Genomic DNA, 27,192 nt, shown 5'->3' with positions numbered 1-27,192 from the left:
TACGTCTGTGTTCTTACTGTAAGAGCTTCGGGCTCAAGACGGTTTGTTTTCTCTGATGTGTTCACAGTCATATTAAATATAGTCTGTGTCTGCGTTTATAAATACATCTGTTTGCATGAATGCCATAACTTTGAGGTCATGATGATTATGATTACGCTCTCATGTCACGTATCAACATCCTTTATGCTTTGTGTGTGCGTGTGTGCGCGCGTGTGTGCGCGCGTGTGTGTGTCCAATATGTAGAGATGAACTGTGGGTGGAATCCAAACGCGTGACTTTTATGCTTTTGAAAGTTGTTCTAGATCATTTATTAAGCGCCCGAGGAGTGTATGTAAAAAAGAGAGTATCATGTTGTGTTCATTTGATGTGCAGCAGAACACACACTGCAAGAGAAAAAGAAATAAACGCATTTTTTAAAAACTGAAATAAAAAAAATGCATTGTAGAAACAAAGAATATATTTAGTTCACATCAAAAGAAATGTCCCGTGAATAGAAGCCCACTGCTATAAAAAAACCTCACTGTAGAAATGAATCGATTAAAAGCCTCAGATGCCCTGAAAGCATCTGTCTGCTCGCTGTGAAAGGACTCCAGGAGTCAGACTGGTGGTGTTTATTTTATTTTTAAACTTCATGCAACTTTATTCAAATTGAGCGTATTTATACTGAACTGTCCGAGTAAAAAAATGATTTGTAGATTATAGTTAATAGATTTTTAATTTAAGATTATATTTAACAGATTTAAAAGAACTGCAAAAACACCTTTTTAATTAGAAACCTTTATAAAAAAATGTAATTAGTCAATAAATTCAGTTAATATGTCACCAGTCAAACGAATCGGCATCCAGACAGAAGGATCAGGATGTAAATGACTCAGTTCATATTAAATAAATGAATCTAAAGCCACCAGTAGGAGGCAGGAAGTCACTCAATCATCCGTTCAGTCAATTACTTAAAACTGCTGATTAATTAAGTAGCAAAGCAAGTGACTCTCTTTATGAATGAGTCATTGAATCATTAACCGAATCATTAAAGCAAAGATTTATTTATAAATGAATCAGTGCTGTGTTGATGTGCAGCAGCTCAGCTCTGTTTTATTTTTTTTCTGACGGATCTGAGTGAAATAGGTCACTTAATATTAACTATTGTATGAAATAAAAAAATGGTAAAACTGTTATATAAATTTCACATTTGCAACTCTTAAAAACTCTTAAAACTCTGTTACTATTATGACATCATTTTCATACTATATCATATTATGTTGATTGATTGACTGAATTATTATTATTATTATTATTAACATTGCAAAGAAAATCCTCTTAATAACCGGCTCAGTGTGGCAAAGTCTGACTCGACTGAGTGAATTTAACACAGGATCATCTGTTTGTTAATCCCATGGCAGACAAAGAAAACCTGTCTGAAAACAGTCATTAATTGTACAGTTTGCTTTGGTGATGCCTGTGTACGCTAGTTTTAAACACACACACACACACACACACACACACACACACACACACACACACACACACACACAGTAGATTTGCTGCTCTGCTTACACAAACACACACTTCTGCCTCCTGAATCTTTTCTCTTTCTCTGTCTCCTGCTCTATTGAGGTGAAACCTTTAATCGGCTCCTGTCTGTTGTGTGTGTGTGTGTGTGTGTGTGTGTGTGTGTGTTATACTGCCGCAGACTGTGTGTGTGATGCTTTAAATGACGGCTCACATTTTTAAGATTCAGCCTACACACACTAATCTGAAACGCTTTGGTTAAGCTCTCGTAGAGGAATCCTGAGCGTGACACAAAGGCATCACACACACACACACACACACACACAGAGGAATAAAGATCCCGATCCCGGCTTTCTCTTCTGTGTCTATCTTCACTCTTCACACTGTAATGTAATATTCATGTACTTCATCTTAAAAAGGGTTTTTGCTTTTCAAACTTTTGACTCAGCTGCTCGTGTCTCGGACCGGTCAGACTGATATCTGCTCCACTAGACATACAGGCGTAATCCTTCATTCTTCTGCGTTATTGTCCATAGAGCCAGAAACCTATCACAAATCACATTTAATTTGCCATTATTTTCTAATGCTGCCTGTAAGACGCTGTAGAAATGTTTTTTCCAGAGTTGTAATGCATGGTGTAATTGTAGATTTAATAAGATAACGGCGCCTAATGACTCCAGCTGCGTGATGATACAGACTGTAGATGGTAATTACACCGATAGATTAGAATCACTTACAGCGTATTGTTTCTGTGTCTTGCTGGATTTAACAGCTCAGAACTGAAGGAACGAGCAGATATTACACCGATAAAACTCACTCTTGTTTCCCTGAAGTCCCTTTATAACGACTGGTTTCACCCCAACTATTAAACCTTTGTGGTGCTGTACCTTTAAGACAACTTCTCTCCTAGTCATATATGTATATATATATATATATGTATGTATGTATGCATGAAGTCCGACTCTTTGTGTCTGTTTCTGCAGAACACTGAATATTATCAACAGACCGCACACATGTACGAGCAGCAGGCGCTCAAAGCAGACTCCAGAGTCAAGTGAGTCTCAGAACAAGCTCTTACTTCCTGTTCACTTCATTGGGTTCATGTCTTGCGTGTTTTTGTCTTAAATGTGGCTTACACTGAGTCATTTTGTTGTTTTTTTTGGTATTTGTATTAGTTTTTAAGTAGGTTTATTAATTTTATTAATATTTTTATTAGTTTATATAATTTTTACTATTTTCTATTTAATTTTCATTACTCCAGTACATATACTTTTAAAAATAAATAAATGAAAAACTTTGCCTTGGCAGCTAGCTAATATATATATATATATATATATATATATATATATATATATATATATATATATATATATATATATAAATAATTATTTTTTAATTTTTTCTTAACTATTGTAACTATGGTAAACTGACTATATTTTTTATGTAAAAGAGCAATTGAGATACAGACATGTCTCACCTTTAAATCACATGCAAGGTCTCTCTTCAGGTCACTAGGTGGCAGGACTAGGACTATTCTTTCCTCTAGTTCTTAGTCGAGTGTGTGTCAGTCTGTGATCAGTCTCGTGTGTTTGAGCTGGTGTTTGAAGGTGTTCGTTTTTTTAGAGTAGAGTGATTGTGAGAGACATAAAACATTTCTTTATATGCAGTCAGTGTAACTTACCCAGTTCTGTTAATGAAGCCTGTGTGTGTGTCTCTCTCTCTCTCTCTCTCTCTCTCTCTCTCTCTCTCTCTCTCTGTCTCTCTGTCTCTCTCTCTCTCTCTCTCTCTCTCTCTCTCTCTCTCTCTCTCTCTCTCTCTCTCTCTCTCTCTCTCTCTCTCTCTCTGTCTCTCTCTCTCTCTCTCTCTGTCTCTCTCTCTCTCTCTCTCTCTCTCTCTCTCTCTCTCTCTCTCTCTCTCTCTCTCTCTCTCTCTCTCTCTCTCTCTCTCTCTCTCACTTCCGGTGTACGAGTGTGAGCGGAGTGCTGTGAGTGCGAGTGGTGTGGAGTGTTGTGAGTGAAACTCTTTTCTTTTTTTCCTTTTCTGTCTATCTCTGTCTGTATAGTTAGCGGTAGTCTTTGCTGGTTTTCGGGCCGCGTGCTCTTCACTCTGAGGAGGCATGTCGGCCCCGCGGGTGGAAGTTTTAAACTCACTCACGCGACGCCACGCTGTGAAGGTGGCGTCAGCGGTGAGTGTGGAGGAGGCTTGCCTGGCAGTGGGTGAGGTAGTGGGGCACGGGAGTGTGCTCTCAGCCTCTCGAATGAACAGCGCTATCGTTATTTTTTTAGACAGCATAGACAAAGCTAACGAGGTTGTTGAGCATGGTATAATCGTTAAAGGAGAACTCATCCCCGTTCTTCCCCTCTCTCTACCTGCTAAGAAAGTCACCATATCTAATGTGCCACCTTTTGTGAGTGATCTTATTTTAACCCAAGCTTTATCCGATGCGAGAAGCTGGTTTCACCATTAAAAGATCCCGATCAACTGTAGTTCTCCTCTGTTGAAACATATTGTTTCTTTTAGGCGGTTCGCATACATGATCATTAATGATGATGCTGATCTGGATGTGTCTTTAAATTTTCGAATTGGTGATTTTGATTATGTTGTTTTTGTGACCACCGCTAAGATGAAGTGTTTTAGCTGCGGGACTTTTGGTCATCTAATGCGAAATTGTCCAGAAATAACTGCAGAAAAGGAAAGGAATGTAGGAGGGCGCTCGGGAGTGGTGATCTTGCGGGGTTAGCGGTGAGGCTGAGGGAGCCCCCGGGAGAGGGCTCGTGGCACCGGCAGCGGCAGCGTCTCCTCCGGCCTCTTCCAGTGAGACGGTGGAGGGAGCGGTCGCGCCGACACACGCCGAGATACGTTCGGATGAGGGTCGTGGGACGCAGATAATGTGACATGGGGCAAAACTGGAGATGGACAAGCTGACAGGGTTTCAGAGAATAGTGCAGAGCATTTTCAGAAAATGTGTGAAATAGCTAAGTGCTGTGGAATGGAAGAAGAACAAGCCATTTTTAAAATGCCCCAAAAAGAAAAAAAAAAGTAACGTACCAGATGCTAAAGTAAGCAAAAAATAGAAATGCATGACGATGAGGATCTGGAGACTGAGAGCGATGCAGAGTCTTCTGACTCCAGTGTGACACTTTCTCAGAATGAGGTTATTGGGCCGGAGCTATGAGCTTGAAGATATCAAATTATTTCTCAGATCAACCAAAAACAAGAGAGGTGTGCGAGTGCAGGAATATTTTCCTGACTTAAAACAGTTTGTTGATAAAGCAAGAAGTCTAATGGTAGAAGGTTCATTCACAAATAAAGAAGTGTATCGTTTAAAGAAAATTGTGAGGAGTCTTAACATTGCTTTAGACAATGACACGGGTTAATCTTAGGAGCAGGACTGGTCTTTGCTCTTTTTTTCTTTTTATTTATGAGTGTAGTACATTTAGCCACTTTTAATATCAATGGCAAAGGAATGTTAGAAAAGAGCATTAATATATGAAACAATAAAACAGAAAAACATTGATGTCACTTTTTTACAAGAAACTCACAGTGACCTGAACAATGCTGTTGATTGGATGAAGGAATTTGATGGCACTTCTGTGTTAAGTCACAACACTTCAGTTAGTGGAGGAGTGGCTATTTTATTACAGCAAAGAATTTTAGTCCTGTATCATATGTGATTGATGAAATTGTTAAAGGTAGGCTTTTAAAAGTCAGAGCTGTTTTCTAGAAATTATGTTTTGTTTTTATTTGTGTGTATGTTCCAACTGTACCGGTTGAAAGGTTAGTTTTTTTAGATTTACTATCTTCCACCTTACAAAATTGTTGTTCTGAAGAATTTCTGTTCTTAGGTGGTGATTTTAATTGCACAGAGCTAAATTTAGACAGGAATCATGTTGAACCTCACTTAGCTTCACGCAATCGTCTTATCCATTTTATAAAAAATATGAATTATGTGATATTTGGAGATCTTTAAATGGCAAGGAGAGACAGTATACTTGGGTTCATACACGGATAATATTATCTCTTCGGCAAGATTGGATAGGTTTTACAGTTTTAATCATCATCTTAACATTTTTAATAAGTGTTACATCACACGGTTGGTTTTTCGGACCACAGCATGGTGCATTGTAATTTTTTTGTGTTCAGTAAAACATAAGAGTGCATATTGGCACTTTAATACTAAACTGTTAAATGACAATTTTTTAAAGAATCTTTTAGTTTTTCTGGGAAAGCTTCAGAGCAACAAAAGGCTCTTTTCATTCAGTACAACAGTGGTGGGACTTGGTAAAATTCAAATTAAGCAGTTTTCGCAACAGTACACTCCTGGCGTTACTAAAGAGCTACTTCTGTCCTTAGAATCGTTAGAAAAAGAAATTATTGAGTGTCATAATCTAGCCCAGTCTAGTGGTGAAGCTAGGCATTTAGAAGCCTGCTCTAAGAAGAAAGCACAACTAACAGATCTACTGGGAGTAGAGCACAGGGGCTTTAGTCCGTTCACGTTTCCAAAGTATCGATCAGATGGATGTACCTTCTAAATACTTTTTCAGCATGGAAAAAAAGAATGGGCAGAAACGTTTTATTTATGCACTTCGCTCTGAGGATGGAGTGTTGTTGTCTGATCCTGCCGATATCCGTATGAGAGCAGTTATGTTTTATCAGAACCTGTACAGAAGTGAGATTAATTCAGGGCATGGCGCGGAAAGTGTCTTTTTTGATAATTTGCCGAAAGTCTCAGAAGAGGCTAACTTTGACCTCTCAGGAGTGTTGACCCTGGAAGAGCTCTTCAAGGCCTTGCAAAGCATGGAGTCTGGGAGGGCACCAGGAGTGGATGGCCTCCCGGTCGACTTTTATAAGGCTTTCTGGTCAGAGCTGGGAGATGATCTGCTTGAGGTACTCAGCGATAGCTTGACAGAGGGCAGGTTGCCTTTGAGTTGTCGGAGAGCGGTTATCACTCTGATTCCAAAAAGGGGACCTCACTGATGTCAAAAACTGGCGCCCTGTCTCACTTCTTTGCAGCGATTACAAACTGCTTTCCAAAGTTTTGGCTACTAGACTGGCTGGAGTGTTGGAGCAGGTCATCCATCCGGACCAAACATATTGTGTACCCGGTAGATCTATAGTTGATAATATTTCCTTAATTCGAGACATTTTTCATATTTCTAAATTTTTAAATCTGAGTTGTGGTTTGTTATCCTTAGATCAAGAGAAGGCTTTTGATCGAGTTGAGCACTCTTATCTCTGGAATACTTTGGCAGCTTTTGGTTTCTGCAAAGAGTTTGTGGACATGATTAAAGTGCTCTATTGTGACGTTGAGAGTGCACTGAAAATTAATGGTGGGTTATGCGCTCCTTTCCGGGTTCTGAGGGGTGTTAGACAAGGTTGTTCCCTCTCTGGAATGTTGTACTCTTTGGCCATAGAGCCTCTACTTCAACAAATAAGAAACAAGTTATGTGGCTTGTATTTTCCCAGTTTTAATAATAATGTTTGTTTGTCAGCATACGCTGATGACATTGTAGTGTTCATAAGCAAAGGAAGCGATGCACAGTCTTTGCTTAACTTATTTGAAGATTTTAGAACACTGTCTTCTGCTCAAGTTAACTGGCAAAAAGTGATGCGGTTTTACTGGGTCAGTGGTCTGATGGGCCACCTCGTCTTCCTGATGGGTTGTGTTGGAGAAGGGAGGTATAAAATATTTGGGAGTTTACTTGGGGATGATGAGTTTTTACAGAAAAATTGGGAAGGGGTGCAGGAAAAGGTCAAAGGCCGATTAGATAAATGGAATTGGTTGTTGCCAAATATGTCCTATAGAGGGAGGACTCTCATCATTAACAATCTTGTTGCTTCTTCGCTTTGGCATAGGCTGGCCTGTGTAGATCCCTCTCCACAGTTTTTAGCTAAAATTCAAGCCTTTCTTGTTAATTTTTTTTGGGACAAACTACATTGGATCCCACAGAGTATTTTATATCTCCCAAAAATGAAGGTGGGCAAGGTGTTATTCACCTGCAAAGTAGAATGGCTGCTTTCCGTTTACGGTTTCTACAAAGCTTTTTAGATGGCTCAACGGACTGCAGCTGGCGCACAGTTAGTTGCGTTATTTTACGAACACTTGGAGGCCTTGGGCTCGATAAAGCACTTTTTTTAATGGATCCTGCTAAACTGGATGTATCAGAACTGCCTGTTTTTTATCGTAACCTCTTCAAAGTATGGAGTTTTTTTCATATTTATAAGACTGAGAACTTCTCCTCACTCTACTGGTTGTTGCAGGAGCCTTTGATACATGGAGCCCGTCTGGACGTTGCTTCACGATGCAGTCTACTCGGTTTCAGCACTTCCCTTCTGAAAGCCAAGGTTTTTACTTTGGGACATTTATTAACACTAACTGGATCTTTTTTTGGACAGGTGGAGACAGCTTCCAAGTTTTTGGGCATCAGATCTGTTCGCCTTTTACCCAATTTTTGACCAAATTAAGAACATGTTTTACTGCTGAAGAAGAACACATGTTAAAGGACTTTTTTGCAGGGGTTAATGCCCCTGATCCTGGGGATTCTTTCCCCTGTTTGTTTGTACAACCCATGCTTGATGAGAGTACAAAGAGTTTTTTTATTTTCACGTGATTCCCTATTATTAGATTTCTTGTCAAGCGAAAGCAAAAAAGTTTGTACAAAGCTTGTGTGCTGGTTTTTAACAAGAAAGTTATTGGTAGCAGAATTGACACACCATGGCGTTCTGTTTTAAAGTTGAGCAGTGATGTAAAACCCGAATGGAGATCTTTGTATAAACCACCATTGTCAAAGAGAGTAGGTGACATACAATGGAGGGTTTTGCATGGTGCCATTGCCGTTAATTCTTTTATTTCAGTGATGAACCCAGGAGTGGGTCCTGAATGCCCTTTCTGTCTCCAAAGAGAAACTGTTTTTCATGCTTTCATGGACTGTTTTAGGCTAAAACCCTGTTTGTGAAGCTAAATGAGCTCTTTTGTAGGTTTAATGAAACCTTCTTAAGTGAAAATTTTATTTTGGGTTTTAAATATTCCAGGAAGAAACGTGCTATCTGTCATTTGTTAAATTTTATTTTAGGACGAGCAAAGTTGGCTGTTTACATTAGCCGGAAAAACAGAATTGAACAAAGCTCTAGTGATGACGTTCTCGTGTGTTTCTGGCTTTTGTTAAGTCCAGGGTATTGGTTGATTTTCACTTTTATAAAGCTATGTACGATCTTGTGACTTTTGAACAAATCTGGTGCATTCATGGGGCTTTGTGCACTTTGTCTGAAGATGCTCTAGTGTTTTGTTTGTAGGTTTGTTGTGTACTGTTTTTGTCTTGGTAATTGTTATTGTGGTTTGTAATAAAATTTTTTGCAAAATCAAATCTCTGTCTCTCTCGGTCTCTCTCTCTCTCTGTCTCTCTCGGTCTCTCTCTCTCTCTGTCTCTCTCTCTCTCTCTGTCTCTCTCTCTCTCTCTCTCTCTCTCTCTCTCTCTCTCTCTCTCTCTCTCTCTCTCTCTCTCTCTCTCTCTCTCTCTCTCTCTCTCTCTCTCTCTCTCTCTCTCTCTCTCTCTCTCTCTCTCTCTCTCTCTCTCTCTCTCTCTCTCTCTCTCTCTCTGTCTCTCTCGGTCTCTCTCTCTCTCTCTCTCTCTCTCTCTCTCTCTCTCTCTCTCTCTCTCTCTCTCTCTCTCTCTCTCTCTCTCTCTCTCTCTCTCTCTCTCTCTCTCTCTCTCTCTCTCTCTCTCTCTCTCTCTCTGTCTCTCTCTCTCTCTCTCTCTCTCTCTCTCTCTCTCTCTGTCTCTGTCTCTCTCTCTGTCTCTCTCTGTCTCTCTCTCTCTCTCTCTCTCTCTCTCTCAGGCCTCGTCAGGTGAGTCCGGTCTGCCCCGAGCTGCAGTCTCAGGTGTTGAGCTGCTACAGACTGAACTCTCAGCAGACACTGCACTGCTCACAGCTCGCCAAAGACTACATCAACTGCATCAACTCCAAGAAGGTATGCGTGCGACCTGTCTGTACTGCACCGGTGCGTCTCAATACATTAGAAGGTCCTGGAAAGGTTCATGTATTTCAGTAGTTTAACCCAAATTGTGAAGCTTGTGTATTAATTAAATTCAATGCACACCGACTGAAGTAGTTTCAAACAGTTGATTAGCTGATGTCACCATATTCTAATTAAATAAATAAATGGGAGCCAAAATCATGTGACTGTGTGTTTGTTCTCTGCAGAACCTGCTGGTGAACCATGGATGATGATGATGATGATGATTGGTGCTAAAAGAGAAGAACAGTGTTAGTGTGTGTGTGTGTGTGTGTGTGTGTGTGTGTGCGGTATCATTGTGTTGGTTTGTTGAGCTGATCTTCATTTACTGTGATCAAATAAAGTCTCTTCAGCATCTGTTTGTCTCTTCAGTCTCTTGTGACTCTGTTACATGTAAGTATAATTACAAATGATTCAAAATGATTAACAGTTCAAAATATTAGAAAAGCAATCAAATATAATGCGTTACATTACTTGAATAAAGTCATTGAAAAGGTACATTTTGAATAGGCTGACTTGTAATGTGTAACCTATTACATTTCCACAGAAACCTTCCTAACACTGATTATGGGCTCACAAACATTAATGCCTCCTTGTTTTTGTCTTCCCTTGGAGAGGGGTTGAATGCTTGGCGACATTCTGCTCTGTTTTGTTCGGATTCAGAAAATTGAATAAAACTAATTATATTGCGTATCCTCTCAAGCAAAACCAGTCATAGTCACATAGTATACTTGTAACAATAAGCAAAAATGCACTTAAACTTAAGGAAAGACTATGTTTCAGTAAAGATATTTTGTAAATTGCCTACCTTAAATAAACCAAAATGTTTTTTTGATTAGTAATAGCCTATGCATTGCTGAAAACTTCATTTGGACAATTTCTCAATATTTCCATTTTTTGCAATCTGGGATTACAGATATTCAAAGAGCTGTGTCTCCAACAAATATCGTCCTGTCCTATCAAAGCACACATCAGTGGAACGCTTTTAGATGATGTATGAATCGTTTTCAAACGCTTTTTGTGGCTCAGGGTCACATCTGGCCAGTAAACTTTATCTTCACGTGAGTTTCCGGTGTGGTGTTCACGCGCCTCGAGGCGACGCTCCGGAGCAGCGCGAGACCGATCGTTTCCTCGCGCTGCTCAGATCGAGGCTGCTCGTGCTCTGAAAGCTTGGGAGTTTAACTATGACTAGGACACGCCATCCAGGGATCGTTCAAACGTGTAAGTGCCATGCACGAATTACCCGAACCGTCTACGTTAGAAAGCAGAGTAGAAATCTTCACGCCAGTAGTTTTGTAGCACGGTTCTGCGTTAAGACAAGTGTTTCAGTTTAGTTTTTTATAATAGGCATGTTCAGATTTTTTCCTCACAAGGAAACCACCACCTCTACGACAAATAATGAATGACAAGTTTATCAATTATGAGATTAGTTCAATTGGGCAATATTGCCTTGTTTACTAGTATGAGCCTTATTAACAATAATGATGCGAATAATGCATTTATTTGTAAGGTAACAACCTCGATAGTTGTGTGGAATTAATGTTTGTGTTTGTCATGCGACAGTTAAACATACTACTCTGAAACGTGTTGATTATTGTATACTGTTTGTGCAAATATACTATAAAAATTCTATTTCCGCCAAGCATCTGCTGTTTACTTTTAGTGTAGCTTCTATCCCTGTTTAGATTTAGTTTAAATTGCTGCTGCAATATTAAACTATTCAAAATAACTGAAATTATACTAAAAACATTAAAGGCAAGCAGAAGTTGGCACTGAATCACTCAATCACTCTAATTCCAAAACATAATTTTAAACCTTATTAATTGTATGTAATGTTTTATGTAATTTTACCATTAAATTAAGTGTGCATTATTATTATAATATATACCCTTCATGAACAAAACGCAGCTGATGCTTGGAGACAAACACCAGGTCAAAACAAACAATACGTACAAATATTGTTATTTAAAATCAGTGTCTCAGCGGCACAATTTGTTAAAGCAGCATATTTAGCAGGCGTTCTATAATATGCAAGTATGTTTGTGTGGATGCAGTCAGTTTTGACCACAAAAGATGAGGTAATTTGACCATTTACGGCACTCAGTAATTATAAGTTGACACGGTTCACCTCATTTGACCACGTGATTCTAAATGATTTGTGGCAGAATTAAAGATATTGTCTTGACTCTCTTTCCACGCTGTTTGACTTTGAGAAATGATGCATAATGAATAGGATATGTTCCCTTTGAACTCATAATGTGGTTTTATTTTGCTCTGCAAGAGACCTTGACGAGGAATTGAGGTGGATGTTGAAGTGGATGACTCTTGTGTGAGAAGGCAAGGAAGAGTTGAATCGATAAAGCCTGTGCTGCCTCCCTTCCTTGTTTGCTGAGTTTGTTTAAACGTCCCCAATTGAAGACTTAGCGTGGACCACCATATCCCTAACTTGCAAGGACCAGGGCAGATATGTGGCCTCAGCAGGGGCCGCAATGCTTCTTTAGCCCAAGGACTGTGATGCTCCTTGGGCTTCTGACTGTCTGCATATCCCCTCAACTTTCTGAAGGATCCCCGGAACCATTTAGGTCTTTCTCGCCTTCTGACTGGGGTCTAACGCATTTAGCCATCCATAACAAGACCGGTGATGTGTACGTTGGTGCGGTCAACTGGATCTACAAGCTCTCCAGCAACTTGACCAAGTTGAGGAGTCATATGACGGGTCCCATAGTGGACAATGAGAAATGCTATCCACCTCCAAGTGTACAGTTATGTCCTCATGACCTTGCCCCAATCAGTAATGTGAACAAGCTGCTGCTAATAAACTATGCCCAAAACCGACTTATCGCTTGTGGAAGCACTTTTCAAGGCACCTGTCAGTTTCTGCGCCTGGATGACCTTTTCAAGCTCGGCGAGCCACACCACCGTAAGGAACACTACCTCTCCAGCGTCATCGAGTCAGGAACTATGTCTGGGGTCATCATCTCTGAGGGTCACATCAGCATGCTTTTTATTGGAACGCCCATCAATGGTAAATCAGAGTACTTCCCAACTCTTTCAAGCCGTAAGTTGATGGTCAATGAGGAAGATGCTGACATGTTCAGCTTGGTTTACCAGGACGAGTTTGTCTCATCCCAGCTGAAGATCCCCTTGGATACACTGTCCAAATTCCCAACATTCAACATCTACTACATATACAGCTTTAGCAGTGAACAGTTTGTCTACTACTTGACCTTGCAGTTGGATACCCAACTAACTTCTCCTGATGCCAGTGGGGAACAGTTCTTCACCTCTAAGATCGTACGACTCTGTATTGATGATCCTAAGTTTTACTCCTACGTAGAGTTCCCAATCGGATGCACCAAAGATGGCGTAGAATATCGACTAATCCAGGACGCCTACTTGGCCAAACCCGGAAGGCAGCTTGCAAACTCTTTGGGAGTGTCCGAGCAAGAGGACATACTGTTTACAGTCTTCTCCCAAGGTCAGCAGAACCGGACCAAACCCCCAAAAGAGTCGGCGCTCTGCCTGTTCACTCTGACGAAAATAAAGGAAAAGATCAAGGAAAGGATTCAGTCGTGCTATAGAGGAGAGGGGAGGCTGTCTTTGCCCTGGCTACTCAACAAGGAGCTATCATGCATCAACTCGGTAAGTCCACTCTCTGATAGCAAGATTTTAAGCATGCTTTCACACTGGCCCTGGTCCAAACCCGAGTTTAATTGTTTCACCTGCCCCTGCTGTATTTCATTCATATTAATTCATTTGGGTTCGAACCATGGTTGGTTTGTGCCGTTAAGCCAGCAGCTGTTTCCTTCATGGCTTAGTAAAGATAAGGCGGCAGAATGCATAACGTTGCTCTCTGCACTGTTATACATTGACTTTTGAAGTTGACCAGAGCGGAGGTTGATGGGTAGATTCTTTCAGTGGCAATGATTTGGAGCTTTGTAGTCTCTATGGTAGTGATAGTGGGTTCGCCAACTGGCGGGCTTGAGAGTCAGAATGAATGAATAAATACCAAACGCTAATTTCTAATATATCAAGCATATCATGGTCAGCTCAAGAGCCGTTTGGGTGCAGTGATGAGAGCAGAGAGCGGCACGTTGCAAGTGTGCAGACAGATAAAACTGTCAGTCAATGAAAAACAATGGCTCAAAATGTAATGCTTCAAAGTCTTAAATGGTACAAGAAAGTCTTTATTATGGTTTCATTTAAAAAACAGTTTTGGTTAGCCTATAAAAACTAGTTTCAAATAAAGATTACAGCACAACAGTTGCAGATCTCAGAGCAACACACTGACGTCATTGATTCAAATAACCCATATAATATAACACCATTCTTAACGACAGGAGCATGTTTCATTCTTGAATGAATTAGCCTGAGACTGATAAATTTGTTTGAATAAATAACTCAATGACTCACTCATTTAGAAAGTCTCTTGCTGCCACCTACTGGCCTGTGACCTTAATAAATATCTTTACCTGTGTGTGTTTGTATGTGGATGACTTCCTCTGGTATTGTTTTTAGGAAAACCCGCCCTGACAGTCCGTCTTAGCCAGTCACTGACCTTTAGGTGGAGTGCCTTTCCTAACCCTCTCTCTCTTTCTGTTTCAGCCTCTCCAGATCGACGATCATTTCTGCGGGCAGGATTTCAACCAGCCTCTAGGGGGCACCAGCACTATCGAGGGCATTCCGCTCTTCATAGACAAAGATGACGGAATGACTTCGGTAGCCGCTATCTGATTATCGCGAAACACGGTGGTTTTCTCAGGAACACGCAACGGCAGAATAAAGAAGGTAAGAAGTGGAGATCTGTTAAAGGTAACATTAAAACAAAACCAATCCGGTTAAGTTTCTTCACAGGTGACTGATTTATTGGTACATATTATTCCAAGAAAAAAAGATTTTTTACATTTTTCATACAAATGAATTTGCTCTACTACAGATTTATTTGAAAATAGACAAAACCTTCAAAGAGAACATAAAATGGCAAGTGAGAGAGAGTTGAGTATATTTTTTTTATCCATTATTTTCTGAGATACCTTCTTTCCTGAGCCCCAGTATTATTATTATTGGTGGATATTTTGGCACAGATTTTACTCAGACTTTGGGCTGACAGATCTCTGAAGACTCAGGAATCCAAACAGTAAGAAACGCTCATATTATTTCCCACATCACAAATCCTATTTCCCTACATTTTGACAAAATTATTGACCATCAGCACATATGTCAAGTTTAGTCCGTGTGTTTAATGAATGGCACAATGTCACTGAGAGACATGAAACGGCATCAGCAGCATCCCAGTGTGAGATCAGACCGCTGACGTCAGGATCACACATGAGTTCAGCAGCTCTGCGTGAGTTCAGGACTGAAGTCTGGTGCTCTTCTGGTGCATGTTTTTATCGCCAAGTGTCGCAGACTGTCAGACCCACAAGTTCAGGTTCAGGGCTCCCACAGGAGCTTTGTGTGATTTTTAGAGCATTCATCTGAAATAGGTGATGTTGCATGCAGTATTTATCTGAAATGGTTGTTTATTCCATTTCAAGACTTGGGTTTTTATGGTTTTAGCTTGCGTAATCTGTGGTGTTCTCATAAATTCGCATCTTCAGCAGATTGTGGCGTTTCTCTTCCTGTCCGCAGATCGTCAGATTCTCTTTTATGCATATCAGCACACGACACAGCAGATTCACATGCATGTGAACTCATCTTGCAGACCTATAAACACTCAGATCTTCCAGAAGAAAATGAAAATATTGATTAGACATTTCAGCAAATTTCCTAATAGGACTTGATGCCGGAGATTTTGGTTTTAAAGAAATCTTTAATTATAAATCAAATCAATAATTTTTAATTTATTGCATTATATAGTTTTGTTTTCTTTGTGTTGGGTGTTGCAGATAATAATAATTATAAAGAAACTTAAATTTATTTGATTGCATCTAGTTGCCATGGTAGCATTTCTCGGTTTAACTTGTAGTAAACATTTAATATTTAACTTACTAAAATAATAAAACCTGAAACGGAAAAAAACTATATAGTGGAGGTATCAAAACGGTACATTAAATGATTGTAGCTGCTGTGAGAAAAGGTTATAATCGATGCACCGATGCAGGATCCTCACATCTGATAGCCTAGTAACTGGGACAGCTTCTTTATGTTTACAGATGTGATTCAAAGTTGATGTTTATCTGCTTACCCCAGGGCATCCAAAATGTAGGTAAGATCAGATTAATAAGGCCTGTAATGAGTCGGTTCCAAAACTATAAACACAACCAGTCCTAATTGGAAGGAAAAGATGGATTCCAAATATTAGGTGATAATATTGCATAAGACATTTATAAGCTGTTTTTGTTCCCGGTCATTTTTGACCCGGCAACGCCACTAGTATTACAGGGATTTGAGGTTAATGAGATGTTACGTCTTGCTGTGTCTTGTTTTGTCAGATTCTCATTAATTCGGTGAGTCCGTTTCGCCGGCGCTGCTGTACGAGAGCGTCCCGGTGAGCGAGGGCAGTCCGGTGCTCAGGGACATGCTGTTCAGCCCAGACCTGCAGTTCATCTACACCCTCACCGACAGACAGGTGAGCACACGGACAAATCGGACAAAGCTTTAATTACAAATCATCTGGACAGGGTGGTTCTCTATACAGTATTGTGCTTTGATGGGAAAATGTGCTTAAAAGATTAGTTCACCCAAAAAGAAAAATTAGGCTGTGTTTTACTTCCTAGGTGTGTACGACTTTCTCCTTTCAGAGAAATCCAATCAAGAGTTGTCTTAAAAATTGTCTTAACCCCTTCAAGTCTTTAAAAGTATATAAAAGTATACTTAATATAACAGTAGTAATCTTTGAGTACACAACTAGTTAACATGAATGTTTTTAATAGCTTGTACTGCAACTAAAGGTACTAAAAGTAAACGTAAAGGTAAACTAATAGAATACTGTAAATACTACACTGATGTAGTCTTAAACTGCATTTAATGCAGTCTTAAAATCCTGTAAAGCTAAGGATATTCAATGAAAAAGGTTTGCACTGTTTTACAAATAAGTGATAAAAACATGTTTCTTTCTGCATGGCGAGTCGCAATGGCTGGCATTGTTCATTGGTCAGATATCAACCAATAAAATGTCTGCATTCGCACCCCAGCCCCACCCCATTTACATTTACAGGTTTACAAGTGCGTAAAAGAGTCATGCAACAGGAATATTGAAAAAAGAGTAACAATATTGTACAGCGATACTGTAATGTACAAAAGTAAATATGTAGTACATATTTGTGAATGTCATTTTACAGATTTGTGACTATTCATTTGCAACTTCAAAGGATTTTATAAAAAGGATTTTTCAAAGGATTTATGTTTTCAGGTCAGGGCTGTGAGTGTAAATTACAACTTACAAATACAACTTTTAATTTAACACGTTCTCACATTCAACTTTGCAAGCTCTTCATTTTTTCACATGATTTACATTCATAGAATCATGCCATACACACGTGTGAACACACACACACACACACACACACACACACACACACTCTGATGTTATTCTGTTTTCAGCAGGAGGGCTTCAGGTTTCCTGTCAATCAAATGCTGATCTCTGTTGTAACTGTCAGATGGCGCAATGTGTAATATGCTGATTCTGTACTTTCCATATGCACGTAGACACACACACACGCACACACACACAACTCGACTCTTCATAGGTGTAATGGTTTTTACAAACCATATTTCTATTGCCTGACACAAATCCTACTCGTCATAGGACACTTTCTGCATTTTTACTTGCTCAAATAAATATAAAAAATATCCACAGGGACCTCAGTTTAAGTTCCCACCGTGACGCATGTCCCCATGAGTCTGTGTGTATTAAGGTTTCCGTGCACACACCTGTACACATGCAGACAGCAGCAAGCGTGTTTCTCACAATCCAGCGCTCGTCTCTGGCCTGAAGCTTCTCTTGATTTGCTGTATGCCTGCAGTGTTTCTCAGATTGTCTACGTGTTTGTTTCTCTGTGTGTGTGTGTGTGTGCAGGTGACTCGTGTGCCGGTGGAGAGCTGCTCTCAGTACAGCAGCTGCTCTGAATGTCTGAACTCCAGAGACCCTCACTGCGGCTGGTGTGTCCTTCACAACATGTAAGAAAACACACATACATACACGCGCGCACACACACACACACACACACACACACACAACGTCTTGCAGTCCCTGGAAGCCTCACGCCCTTCACCAAACCGAATGAATGGTGTTCGGAAGGGACCTCAATGGACACGTCGCCACACGCATGGCTCAGGATCAGGAACGATGATGTCCATTGAATCCCCGACTTGACCCAAATCCTTGCTGGAGCCCAAGGTCACCCTCAAAACAGTCCTCGCTGGGATCTGAGCTGACCCTGACCTGCCTCAAGTACAATGGCGGACTTTGGTCGTCCGCCAAATTCGCACCACTGCCCCTGAGCTGTCGGCAAAACCAAGCCCGGCAGGAGGTATCTCGACAAGCAATTATGGTTCTGGACAGAGGTGGTCCAACAGGCAATTTCTGAGAAGAAGCACTCTTTCAGGTGATGGCGGGTGTCCAGGATCTATGTCAAGCAGTGGGAAATAACAAATGGCTAATATCGAAAAATCAATGGCTAAGCAGGGCATGGCGACTCCATGGGATGTACGGTTGTCGAGGAGTTCTATGCCCCTGGTGGCTCCAACATTATCTTTTTCCTCACATGTGCTTGCCACCTTGCCACCCAAGATATCGGCCAGGACATCCAAATCAAGGGTGGCAATCACCAGGTCCTCCCCAATCCTTCCAATGCAATTCCCAAAGTCTGGACAACGAGCACCACGGTGACCATCTAAAATGCGCTAGGGCAAAATTGCCTCCTCTGCCACACCATGAAGATTGCATCATCGATCTGTGCCTGCAGGACCCATGGTGTCCCAGAGGCCTACATTGACCATACCACCAGTGTTATCCACTGCACCGCCAGCACCTCCCCACCATTCAACATCTGCAATGGCGTCCACCAAGGATCCATCCTTTTGCTTCTGCTCATCATCACATGCGTAGACACCATGAAGGCAAACTTGATCCAACAACCATACCCTTGGACTCTGCTGTTCGCCGTCAACAACTGCCTTAAGGACAAGGCCTCCAGCAGCTCCAACATCGAACGCAGCAATAGTCGGACCAACTTGATGCAAACAGCATGCGGCTCAGCATCACCAAGAATACTTGGCATGCTGGTGTGCAGACAGATAGATCCCCTGGATCTCCCTGCATGGTTCAAATGGCAGCAAGAAACATGCGTGCTTTGCAACAGGAAGATGCAAGTCGAAGATATACAAACGTACAAAGCGGTCATGCACCACCCTGTTGCATTGTATGCCCCTGAGTGCTGGCCCACCATAGCCACGCACAAAAACAGCGCCGCACGCCGGGAGATGCACATGCTCCAGTAAGTGCTAGGCTTGACCCTGCTCGACCACGTGCCAAACGAGGACATCAGAAGGGCATCGCTCGATCACGGAGAAGATGCGATAAGAATGTCTCGCGATGGTACGGCCAAGTCATGTGGAGCGACGACGACTCACTCCCAGCAAGTGACTGTGAGGAAGGCGCAAAAAAGAAATTAATGGAGTGCATTCGAGAGAAGGTCTTAGCTGGAAGTATCTGGTTTTAGCTGGTCTCCCAGCCTTGCCATCTGGAAAGGAGCCAAAAGCCAGCCTGCTGTCCAACTTAACCTGCTAAAACAAAACTGTTTGACCATTTAAAACAAGCCAAATTGTTCAAAGCTGTGACACTAATGATGCTGAAAATTGGCTTTGAAATCAAAGGAATAAATTACATTTTAACATGCATTCAAATGGAAGTTATTTGAACTATATTGCATTATCTGTTCGTCACTGTCGGTAACACTTTTAAGGGTGGCTTTGTAGAAATGTGAGTTTCTTTCTCTCTATCCTCAGCTGTTCTCGCCGTGATCGCTGTGAGACAGCCGACGAGCAGCAGGGGATTCACCTCCAGAGTAGATCAGTGTGTGGAGCTCACCGTCCAGCCCAACACTATCTCTGCCTCTGTGGCCGAAAGTCCATGTGTGTCTAAATTAGAGCAGATACGGCATGCCTTTATCACCGGCAGAGTGGATTATTGTAATGATCTCCTCACTCCTTTCCAAGAAGACCATTACAGTTGCAGATAATCCAGAACGCTGCTGCGGGATTTTAACTAGAACCAGAAAATATGAGCATATGACACCGCTCCTCAGGTTCTTACACTGGCTTCCAGTTACATTCAGGATTGCTTTTAAAGTACTATTACTCGTTTATAAATCACTCAGTGGTCTAAGACCTAAATACATTGCAGATATGGTCCCTGAATATAAACCTAACAGAGCACTCAGATCATCAGGATCTTGTTTGTTAGAAATACCAAGGTTTCACACAAAACAAGAGGAGTCCGCTTTTTAGCTATTATGCTGCTTGCAGTTGGAACCAGCTTCCAGAAGAGATCAGGTATGCTAAAATATGCTAAAAATAGTTTTAAAACTCACCCATTTAGCTGTGCATTTACTGAATGAGCTGTGTTACGTCTGAACTGACTGCACTGCATTTTATGTATAATCATTTTATATTCTTAACTGTTTCAATTTATTTTTAATCTATTTTTAAATCGTTTTTGAAATGTTTTTATTGTTATTGTCTTATTTTTGTGATCGTTTAATTTCCTTGCCATTAGTTAACAGTAGTTAACAACATTGGTTAGCATGAGCTAAGAAGATTAATCTAAGTTAATTTCAGTAATTACTAATGCATTATTAAAATCAATACACTAACATCAGTTAGTGCACTTAAACAATTATTTTCATTAACATTAGTGTAATGTATTGTTCATTGTTTCTTCATGTTAGTCAATACATTAGCTAATGTTAACAAATGACACCTTATTGTAAAATGTTACCAATTTCCTTTTATGTACAGCATTTGGATTAAGCATTGTGTATGACATGTGCTGTGACAATAAAATTGCCTTGCTTCAAGTATTTATTTATATAGTGCTTTTCATGATGCAAATCGTTGCAAAGCAGCTTTACAGAGTAGTAACTTATCAATGGTGACTAACAGTTGATGTCTATATGGCAGATATGTACAGTAAGAGTACAGTGTTTTCCGTCTAAGTCATTAACCTCATGAAGTTAATGTCTTAAACAGACGGAAAACACTATTAACGGCAATGATTATATGTTGTGATCAAACTTATAAGTTGCTATCCTTGTAGCTTGTTTATTAAAGATGTAGGACATCCAGCTAGCAATGCATTACAAAAAGTCCAGTCTAGAGGTTATGAATGCATGAACTTTTAAATCAGAAACGGGTAACATTTTGTAGCTTGGCACTGTTTCTAAGATGGAAGAACGCTGTTTTTGTAACATGGCATATGTGATTTTCAAGAGACAGGTTGCTGTCTAATATGACACCCAGATTTTTGGCTGTAGAGGAAGCAACAGTACTTTTCAGAATTTAATAGGAGAAAATTATTGTTCATCCAATCTTTTCTTTTTTAACACTAAAGATTCCTCTGGTCTTGTTGAGATATAGTTGAGTATTATCTGCATAGCGATAGAAATTAATCCTGTGTTTTCTCAACTACACAGCTGTGGTAAACTTCACATTAAATATTCACTTTTCATTCATAAAGAAGACGTGAAAAAACTTGCCTCTGCGGAAAACTTTTAATTTGAACGATAAAATGAAATGGTCTAAATGAACTATTATCACCAGGAGATGGCAGCAGATCACTTATTGGCTGCAGGTGCAGGTCTTGCTTTTGGATTTAAAATGACCACGTTTTAATGTTTTACCTTTAGCTGTAAGAGCTGCTAAATAACACACTTGTCAGCTTTTTTTTCATTTAGTCAGGTACATCAGAACTTCCATCTAGTGCAAGGTTTTACAAGGAGCAGCTGCATCTGATGGAGAAGAAGGTGTGTGATGCACAAACACACTCCATTTTTAGATCTGAAGCCCATTTATGAACCTTTTTTCATTGCTACAAATCAAACATGTCAGTTTTTAACAGGTTCTGTTATATTTGTGAGGGTATTTACAAACTGTGTCCTTTAGAAGTACGTCTGTGTTCTTACTGTAAGAGCTTGGGCTCAAGACGGTTTGTTTTTTCTCTGATGTGTTCACAGTCATATTAAATATAGTCTGTGTCTGCGTTTATAAATACATCTGTTTGCATGAATGCCATAACTTTGAGGTCATGATGATTATGCTTCACCTGAACCTCGGCGCTCTCATGTCACGTATCAACATCCTTTGTGTGTGTGTGTGTGTGTGTGTGTGTGTGTGTGTGTGTGTGTGTGTGTGTGTGTGTGTGTGTGTATGAAACCGAGAGATCATTTATTAAGCGTGTGCGTGAGAGAGAGTTTCAGTTTGTTTTTATTTAATGTGCAGCAGAACACAAGCTGTTTCACCGCTGCAACAAAAAAAGTATTTTTTTGGAGAAATAAAATATTAATAAAAAAAGGATTTTAAAAACTAGGAAATAAGAATATATTTACTTATATTTTATGCTATTTAATGCTGATTAAAAGCATCTTCTGATCAATCAGAGTCCTTTCACAGACAATGTTTTCAGACGTCCAGAAATCAGACTACTGTTGTTTATTTTATTTTTTATGCAACTTTATTCAAATTAAGCGTATTTATACTATAATATACATTTATGTATTAGACATTTTTATCCAAAATGATTTCCATTGCATTAAGGTGCACGTTTATATTTTCATCTTTCTTGCTTTCCGGGGACCTGCTGCTTGGTTGAGCTACAGGCACGCTTCGGTTGAAGTAATAATTTAAGGTTGTATGTTGAAAGGAATGCAACCTTTGAACCTTCGATTATCAATGCCACAGTAAAGTTAGAAATAAAGTGAACTGTAAAAAGAAGACATTTCTTGTGAATACAAACCTACACGAACAGAAGCTGGTGCAAAATCTTCATGAGCTGTTTCAGATTAGTCGCGTGCTTTACCTGGAAACTGGACGTTTGGCATTGTTTTCGATCTCCAATTATGTTTGTTTGAAATTTAAAAGAGCTTTGGTGTGAAAATGTATAGAAATAACGTGATCTTTTAGGTAATTTGAGCAAAATGTTATTAAATGCAGCATATCGTGTGTCACATCAGGACATCAGCTTCTCAAACATATTTCATATTAAGACATCTTTGACTTGTGATATTTTTGTGCAATTTCATTTGGTGATGCCTGTGTACGCTAGTTTTAAACACACACACACACACACACACACACACACACACACACACACACAGTGGATTTGCTGCTCTGCTTACACAAACACACACTTCTGCCTCCCTGAATCTTTTCTCTTTCTCTGTCTCCTGCTCTATTGAGGTGAAACCTTTAATCGGCTCCTGTCTGTTGTGTGTGTGTGTGTGTGTGTGTGTGTGTGTGTGTGTGTGTGTGTGTGTGTGTGTGTGTGTGTTATACTGCCAGCAGACTGTGTGTGTGATGCTTTAAACGACTGCTCACATTTTTAAGATTCAGCCTACACACACTAATCTGAAACGCTTTGGTTAAGCTCTCATAGGAATCCTGAGCGTGACACAAAGGCACACACACACACACACACACACACACACACACACACACACACACACACAGAGGAATACAGATCCCGATCCTGGCTTTCTCTTCTGTGTCTATCTTCACTCTTCACACTGTAATGTAATATTCATGTACTTCATCTTAAAAAGGGTTTTTGCTTTTCAAACTTTTGACTCAGCTGCTCGTGTCTCGGACCGGTCAGACTGATATCTGCTCCACTAGACATACAGGCGTAATCCTTCATTCTTCTGCGTGCTATTGTCCATAGAGCCAGAAACCTATCACAAATCACATTTAATTTGCCATTATTTTCTAATGCTGCCTGTAAGACGCTGTAGAAATGTTTTTTCCAGAGTTGTAATGCATGGTGTAATTGTAGATTTAATAAGATAACGGCGTCTAATGACTCCAGCTGCGTGATGATACAGACTGTAGATGGTAATTACACCGATAGATTAGAATCACTTACAGCGTATTGTTTCTGTGTCTTGCTGGATTTAACAGCTCAGAACTGAAGGAACGAGCAGATATTACACCGATAAAACTCACTCTTGTTTCCCTGAAGTCCCTTTATAACGACTGGTTTCACCCCAACTATTAAACCTTTGTGGTGCTGTACCTTTAAGACAACTTCTCTCCTAGTCATATATGTATCTATATATGTATGTATCTATATATGTATGTATGAAGTCCGACTCTTTGTGTCTGTTTCTGCAGAACACTGAATATTATCAACAGACCGCACACATGTACGAGCAGCAGGCGCTCAAAGCAGACTCCAGAGTCAAGTGAGTCTCAGAACAAGCTCTTACTTCCTGTTCACTTCATTGGGTTCATGTTCACGTGTTTTTGTCTTAAATGTGGCTTACACTGAGTCATTTTGTTGTTTTTTTGGTATTTGTTATAAATTAAAAAAAAAAAAAAAAAAAAGTTTAGTAAAAAGTTAAACTTAGAAAAAGTTTTATTTATTACATTTTAGTTCATGTATATTTTATTAGATATTAAATATTAATTAATATAAAAATAAATATATATATATATATATATATATATATATATATATATATATATATATATATATATATATATATATATATATATATATATATATAATATTTTAGTTAATTTATATTTTATTTGTTCTTTTATGTTCTTAGTTTTTTATTTGAATGATTATGACCTTGGATTGACTAGATAATATTTTAAACTATATTTAAAGTCTGCTCAACCTATCAATGCCAGATCTCATCTCTGAAGGACCTTCTCGTTCTTTTTGTCAAATTCCTCTTCAGGTCACTAGGTGGCAGGACTAGGACTATTCTTTCCTCTAGTTCTTAGTCGAGTGTGTGTCAGTCTGTGATCAGTCTTGTGTGTTTGAGCTGGTGTTTGAAGGAGTAGAGTAACTGTGAAAGGCATAAAACTATTTCTTTATATGCAGTTCTGTTGATGAACCCTGTGTGTGTGTGTGTGTGTGTGTCCTGTAAGGGTTAGGTTTAGGTGTAGGGTTGTTGTATGGCAATAGCATATACAGTCTGTACAGTATAAAACCATTATGCCTATGGAGAGTCCAGCTGACCAGTGTGTGTGTGTGTGTGTGTGTGTGTGTGTGTGTGTGTGTGTGTGCGTGCATTTAAAGAGCTTTCATGCAGTGTGTGACCCAGCTCTAAGTGAATGAAAACATCCTGAAAAGTTTTCAATCTCAAAGTGTGTATAAAGTCACTTAAAAGAAAGGGTTTAACCGACGAGTCCAAAGCCGTTTCATGCTGATGTCAGAATTAAACATTAGCACATTTCACACGTGTTGAGCGGAAACTAGATTTTTCAAAACATTAACCTTTCATTACCCATAATATTAAATAAAATATGTTCTATTTGTATATTAAATATTTATATTAATATTAATTACATAAGCATGAATGAACACACTCATACAGTGTATATATATATATATATATATATATATATATATATATATATATATATATATGTGTATAATGTGTGTGTGTATATATATATATATATATATATATATATATATATATATATACTAATAAAATAAATATATATATATATATACTGTATAAGTGTGTATATAATAAATATATACACAGTACAAAAATATATTATTTAAACACAAACTTTTATTTAGGATGTGACTAATCGATTGACAGCACTCCTTTTATTTCAGATATGTTTAAATTACAAAAGATACTTAGTTGACAAGAATAACATTGTAATGTATAGTTGACCGTTTTGTACTTTTTTACTGTTTGAGATGTAAGAAACCCGAGCTGATGATTTTGTCAATTTGAGTCTAATCAGACCCACGCTGCTAACAAAAGCACATGATAATACTGAGCCGTGTCCTGGTCCTCTCCGCTCCAGACCAAGAGCCAGTTCATTTTAAAACATGTCTTTTTCTCAGCAGGGAATAAGAAGCAGCGTCCGCTCTGTGTGTCTCAGTAGACCTCACACACACAGTCGGATAACAACAGCTTTTATTAGAGATGATTTCTGTGTGTGTGTGTCTCTCTGTGTGTGTCTCTCTCTGTGTGTGTGTGTCTGTGTGTGTGTCTGTGTCTGTGTCTGTGTCTGTATGTGTCTCTCTCTGTGTCTGTGTGTGTGTCTGTCTGTGTGTGTCTGTGTCTGTGTGTGTGTGTGTGTGTGTGTGTGCTGGTATTTTTAAATCTAAAATGCATAATGTTTCCTGTAGGGAATGTATGTGTGACTTTAGCACATACAGTGTGTACAGTATAAAAAAACATTAACCTATGGATGTGTCCTCATAAACCACAAATACCAACGTGTGTGTGTGTGTGTGTGTGTGTGTGTGTGTGTGTGTGTGTGTGTGTGTGTGAAGCTGCCGCCGTGGCTGTATGCCAACTAGAGCGGGCAGACTGCCACACAGCTACTGAAGTGAAACACAGCGCTAATGAAAGACATTTACATTCGAAAGAATGGTGTTGAGCTAAAGACCGGAGCTCTCCAGCATTCAGAGCATATCTCCGTCACGCTAGCTCATATATATTAACTGCTATTCATTTTTATATATATATATATATATATATATATATATATATATATATATATATATATATATATATATATATATATATATATATATATATATAAAGTCATAAGTCAAAATCATGAAATAAAAACAATTATGGCAGGAAAAGTTAAAATTATGACACAATTTAAACGTTTTATCTTAGGGTTTATTGATCTCATAATTTTGATAATAATCTTAACATGTTGACATTTATCTCATTATGGCTTATTTATCTCATAATTGTCAATTATGATTAAAAGACTCATAATTACATTACATATAATTAATTACATTTCCACTTTTACTTTCATAATTATGACTTTCAGAGTTCTTTTTTTTCATTTCAATCTGGACTGTTATAATTATACCTAGTATTTTCATTTAAAAAATATTTTTAAATCTTAAATTTGGCCTTTTATATCATAATGTTGATTTCATCATTTTAACTTCTTACCTCACAATTACTTTAATTTCTCACTTTCAGATTTGATCTCATAATGACGCTTTCATAGCGTGTCGTAATTTCAACTATGTCATAATATTACGACTCGTCTCATAAAAGAACATCATCTCATAATTTTGCCTTTATCTCATAATTTCAAACATTTATGTAACAGTCTTAAGATTGAAAAAGAGAAAGAGGAGCTCAGGAGATCTTATTAATAATCCCCAAAAACAGTAAGATAGTTTTTACTGTTTTTTTACCGTATTTTTGTTGTCAAGCGCTTCCCTTGGCATAAACCGTACCACTTTGCTCTGGTAAAAGCACACAAGCTCAGATGATATTCAGCCTCAAACGAGATGATCTTCATATCCGGATGAATCCAGCTCTTTAAGTTCATGGTATCAGGTCCTCTTCAGAAGATCGGTTCAAAACAGAGATCTCCTCTGGGTGACCGAAGGAGCGCAGGTAATGAAGGAAATGCGTGCGAGGACCGTCCTGAGATCATGAATGAAATTGTGTGGCATTTCTCGCGTGTGATTGATTCAGACGATGAAGCTGACA

At 39.1% G+C, this 27,192-nt stretch overlaps 2 protein-coding genes and 1 pseudogene across 6 annotated transcripts in view; all 3 read left to right on the top strand.

Annotated features, from left to right (window-relative positions):
- Positions 1 to 9,880, top strand: part of chchd6b (coiled-coil-helix-coiled-coil-helix domain containing 6b) — a 14,503-nt gene extending 4,623 nt beyond the window's left edge. For all 5 annotated transcript variants that reach the window (XM_043241452.1, XM_043241453.1, XM_043241454.1 and 2 more), the window contains 3 exons: positions 2,493 to 2,563; positions 9,346 to 9,478; positions 9,712 to 9,880. In XM_043241452.1, the coding sequence (XP_043097387.1) occupies positions 2,493 to 2,563; positions 9,346 to 9,478; positions 9,712 to 9,735 (228 nt within the window). In that variant the 3' untranslated portion in view covers positions 9,736 to 9,880. The remainder of the gene's footprint in view (positions 1 to 2,492; positions 2,564 to 9,345; positions 9,479 to 9,711) is intronic.
- Positions 9,881 to 10,599: 719 nt separating this feature from the next.
- Positions 10,600 to 15,492, top strand: LOC122346489 (annotated as a pseudogene).
- Positions 14,778 to 19,706, top strand: LOC122346746 (plexin-A1-like). Its single transcript, XM_043241597.1, has 5 exons — positions 14,778 to 14,819; positions 15,124 to 15,210; positions 15,978 to 16,094; positions 17,544 to 17,644; positions 19,475 to 19,706. The coding sequence occupies exons 1-5, from the start codon at positions 14,778 to 14,780 to the stop codon at positions 19,608 to 19,610; spliced, it is 483 nt and encodes a 160-aa protein (XP_043097532.1). The 3' UTR covers positions 19,611 to 19,706.
- Positions 19,707 to 27,192: the final 7,486 nt, after the last annotated feature.

The sequence above is a fragment of the Puntigrus tetrazona genome, chromosome 6 (genome assembly GCF_018831695.1).
Source record: "Puntigrus tetrazona isolate hp1 chromosome 6, ASM1883169v1, whole genome shotgun sequence".
In the NCBI taxonomy this organism is placed as follows: Eukaryota; Metazoa; Chordata; class Actinopteri; order Cypriniformes; family Cyprinidae; genus Puntigrus; species Puntigrus tetrazona.
This window is presented reverse-complemented; position numbering and strand designations above follow the sequence as displayed.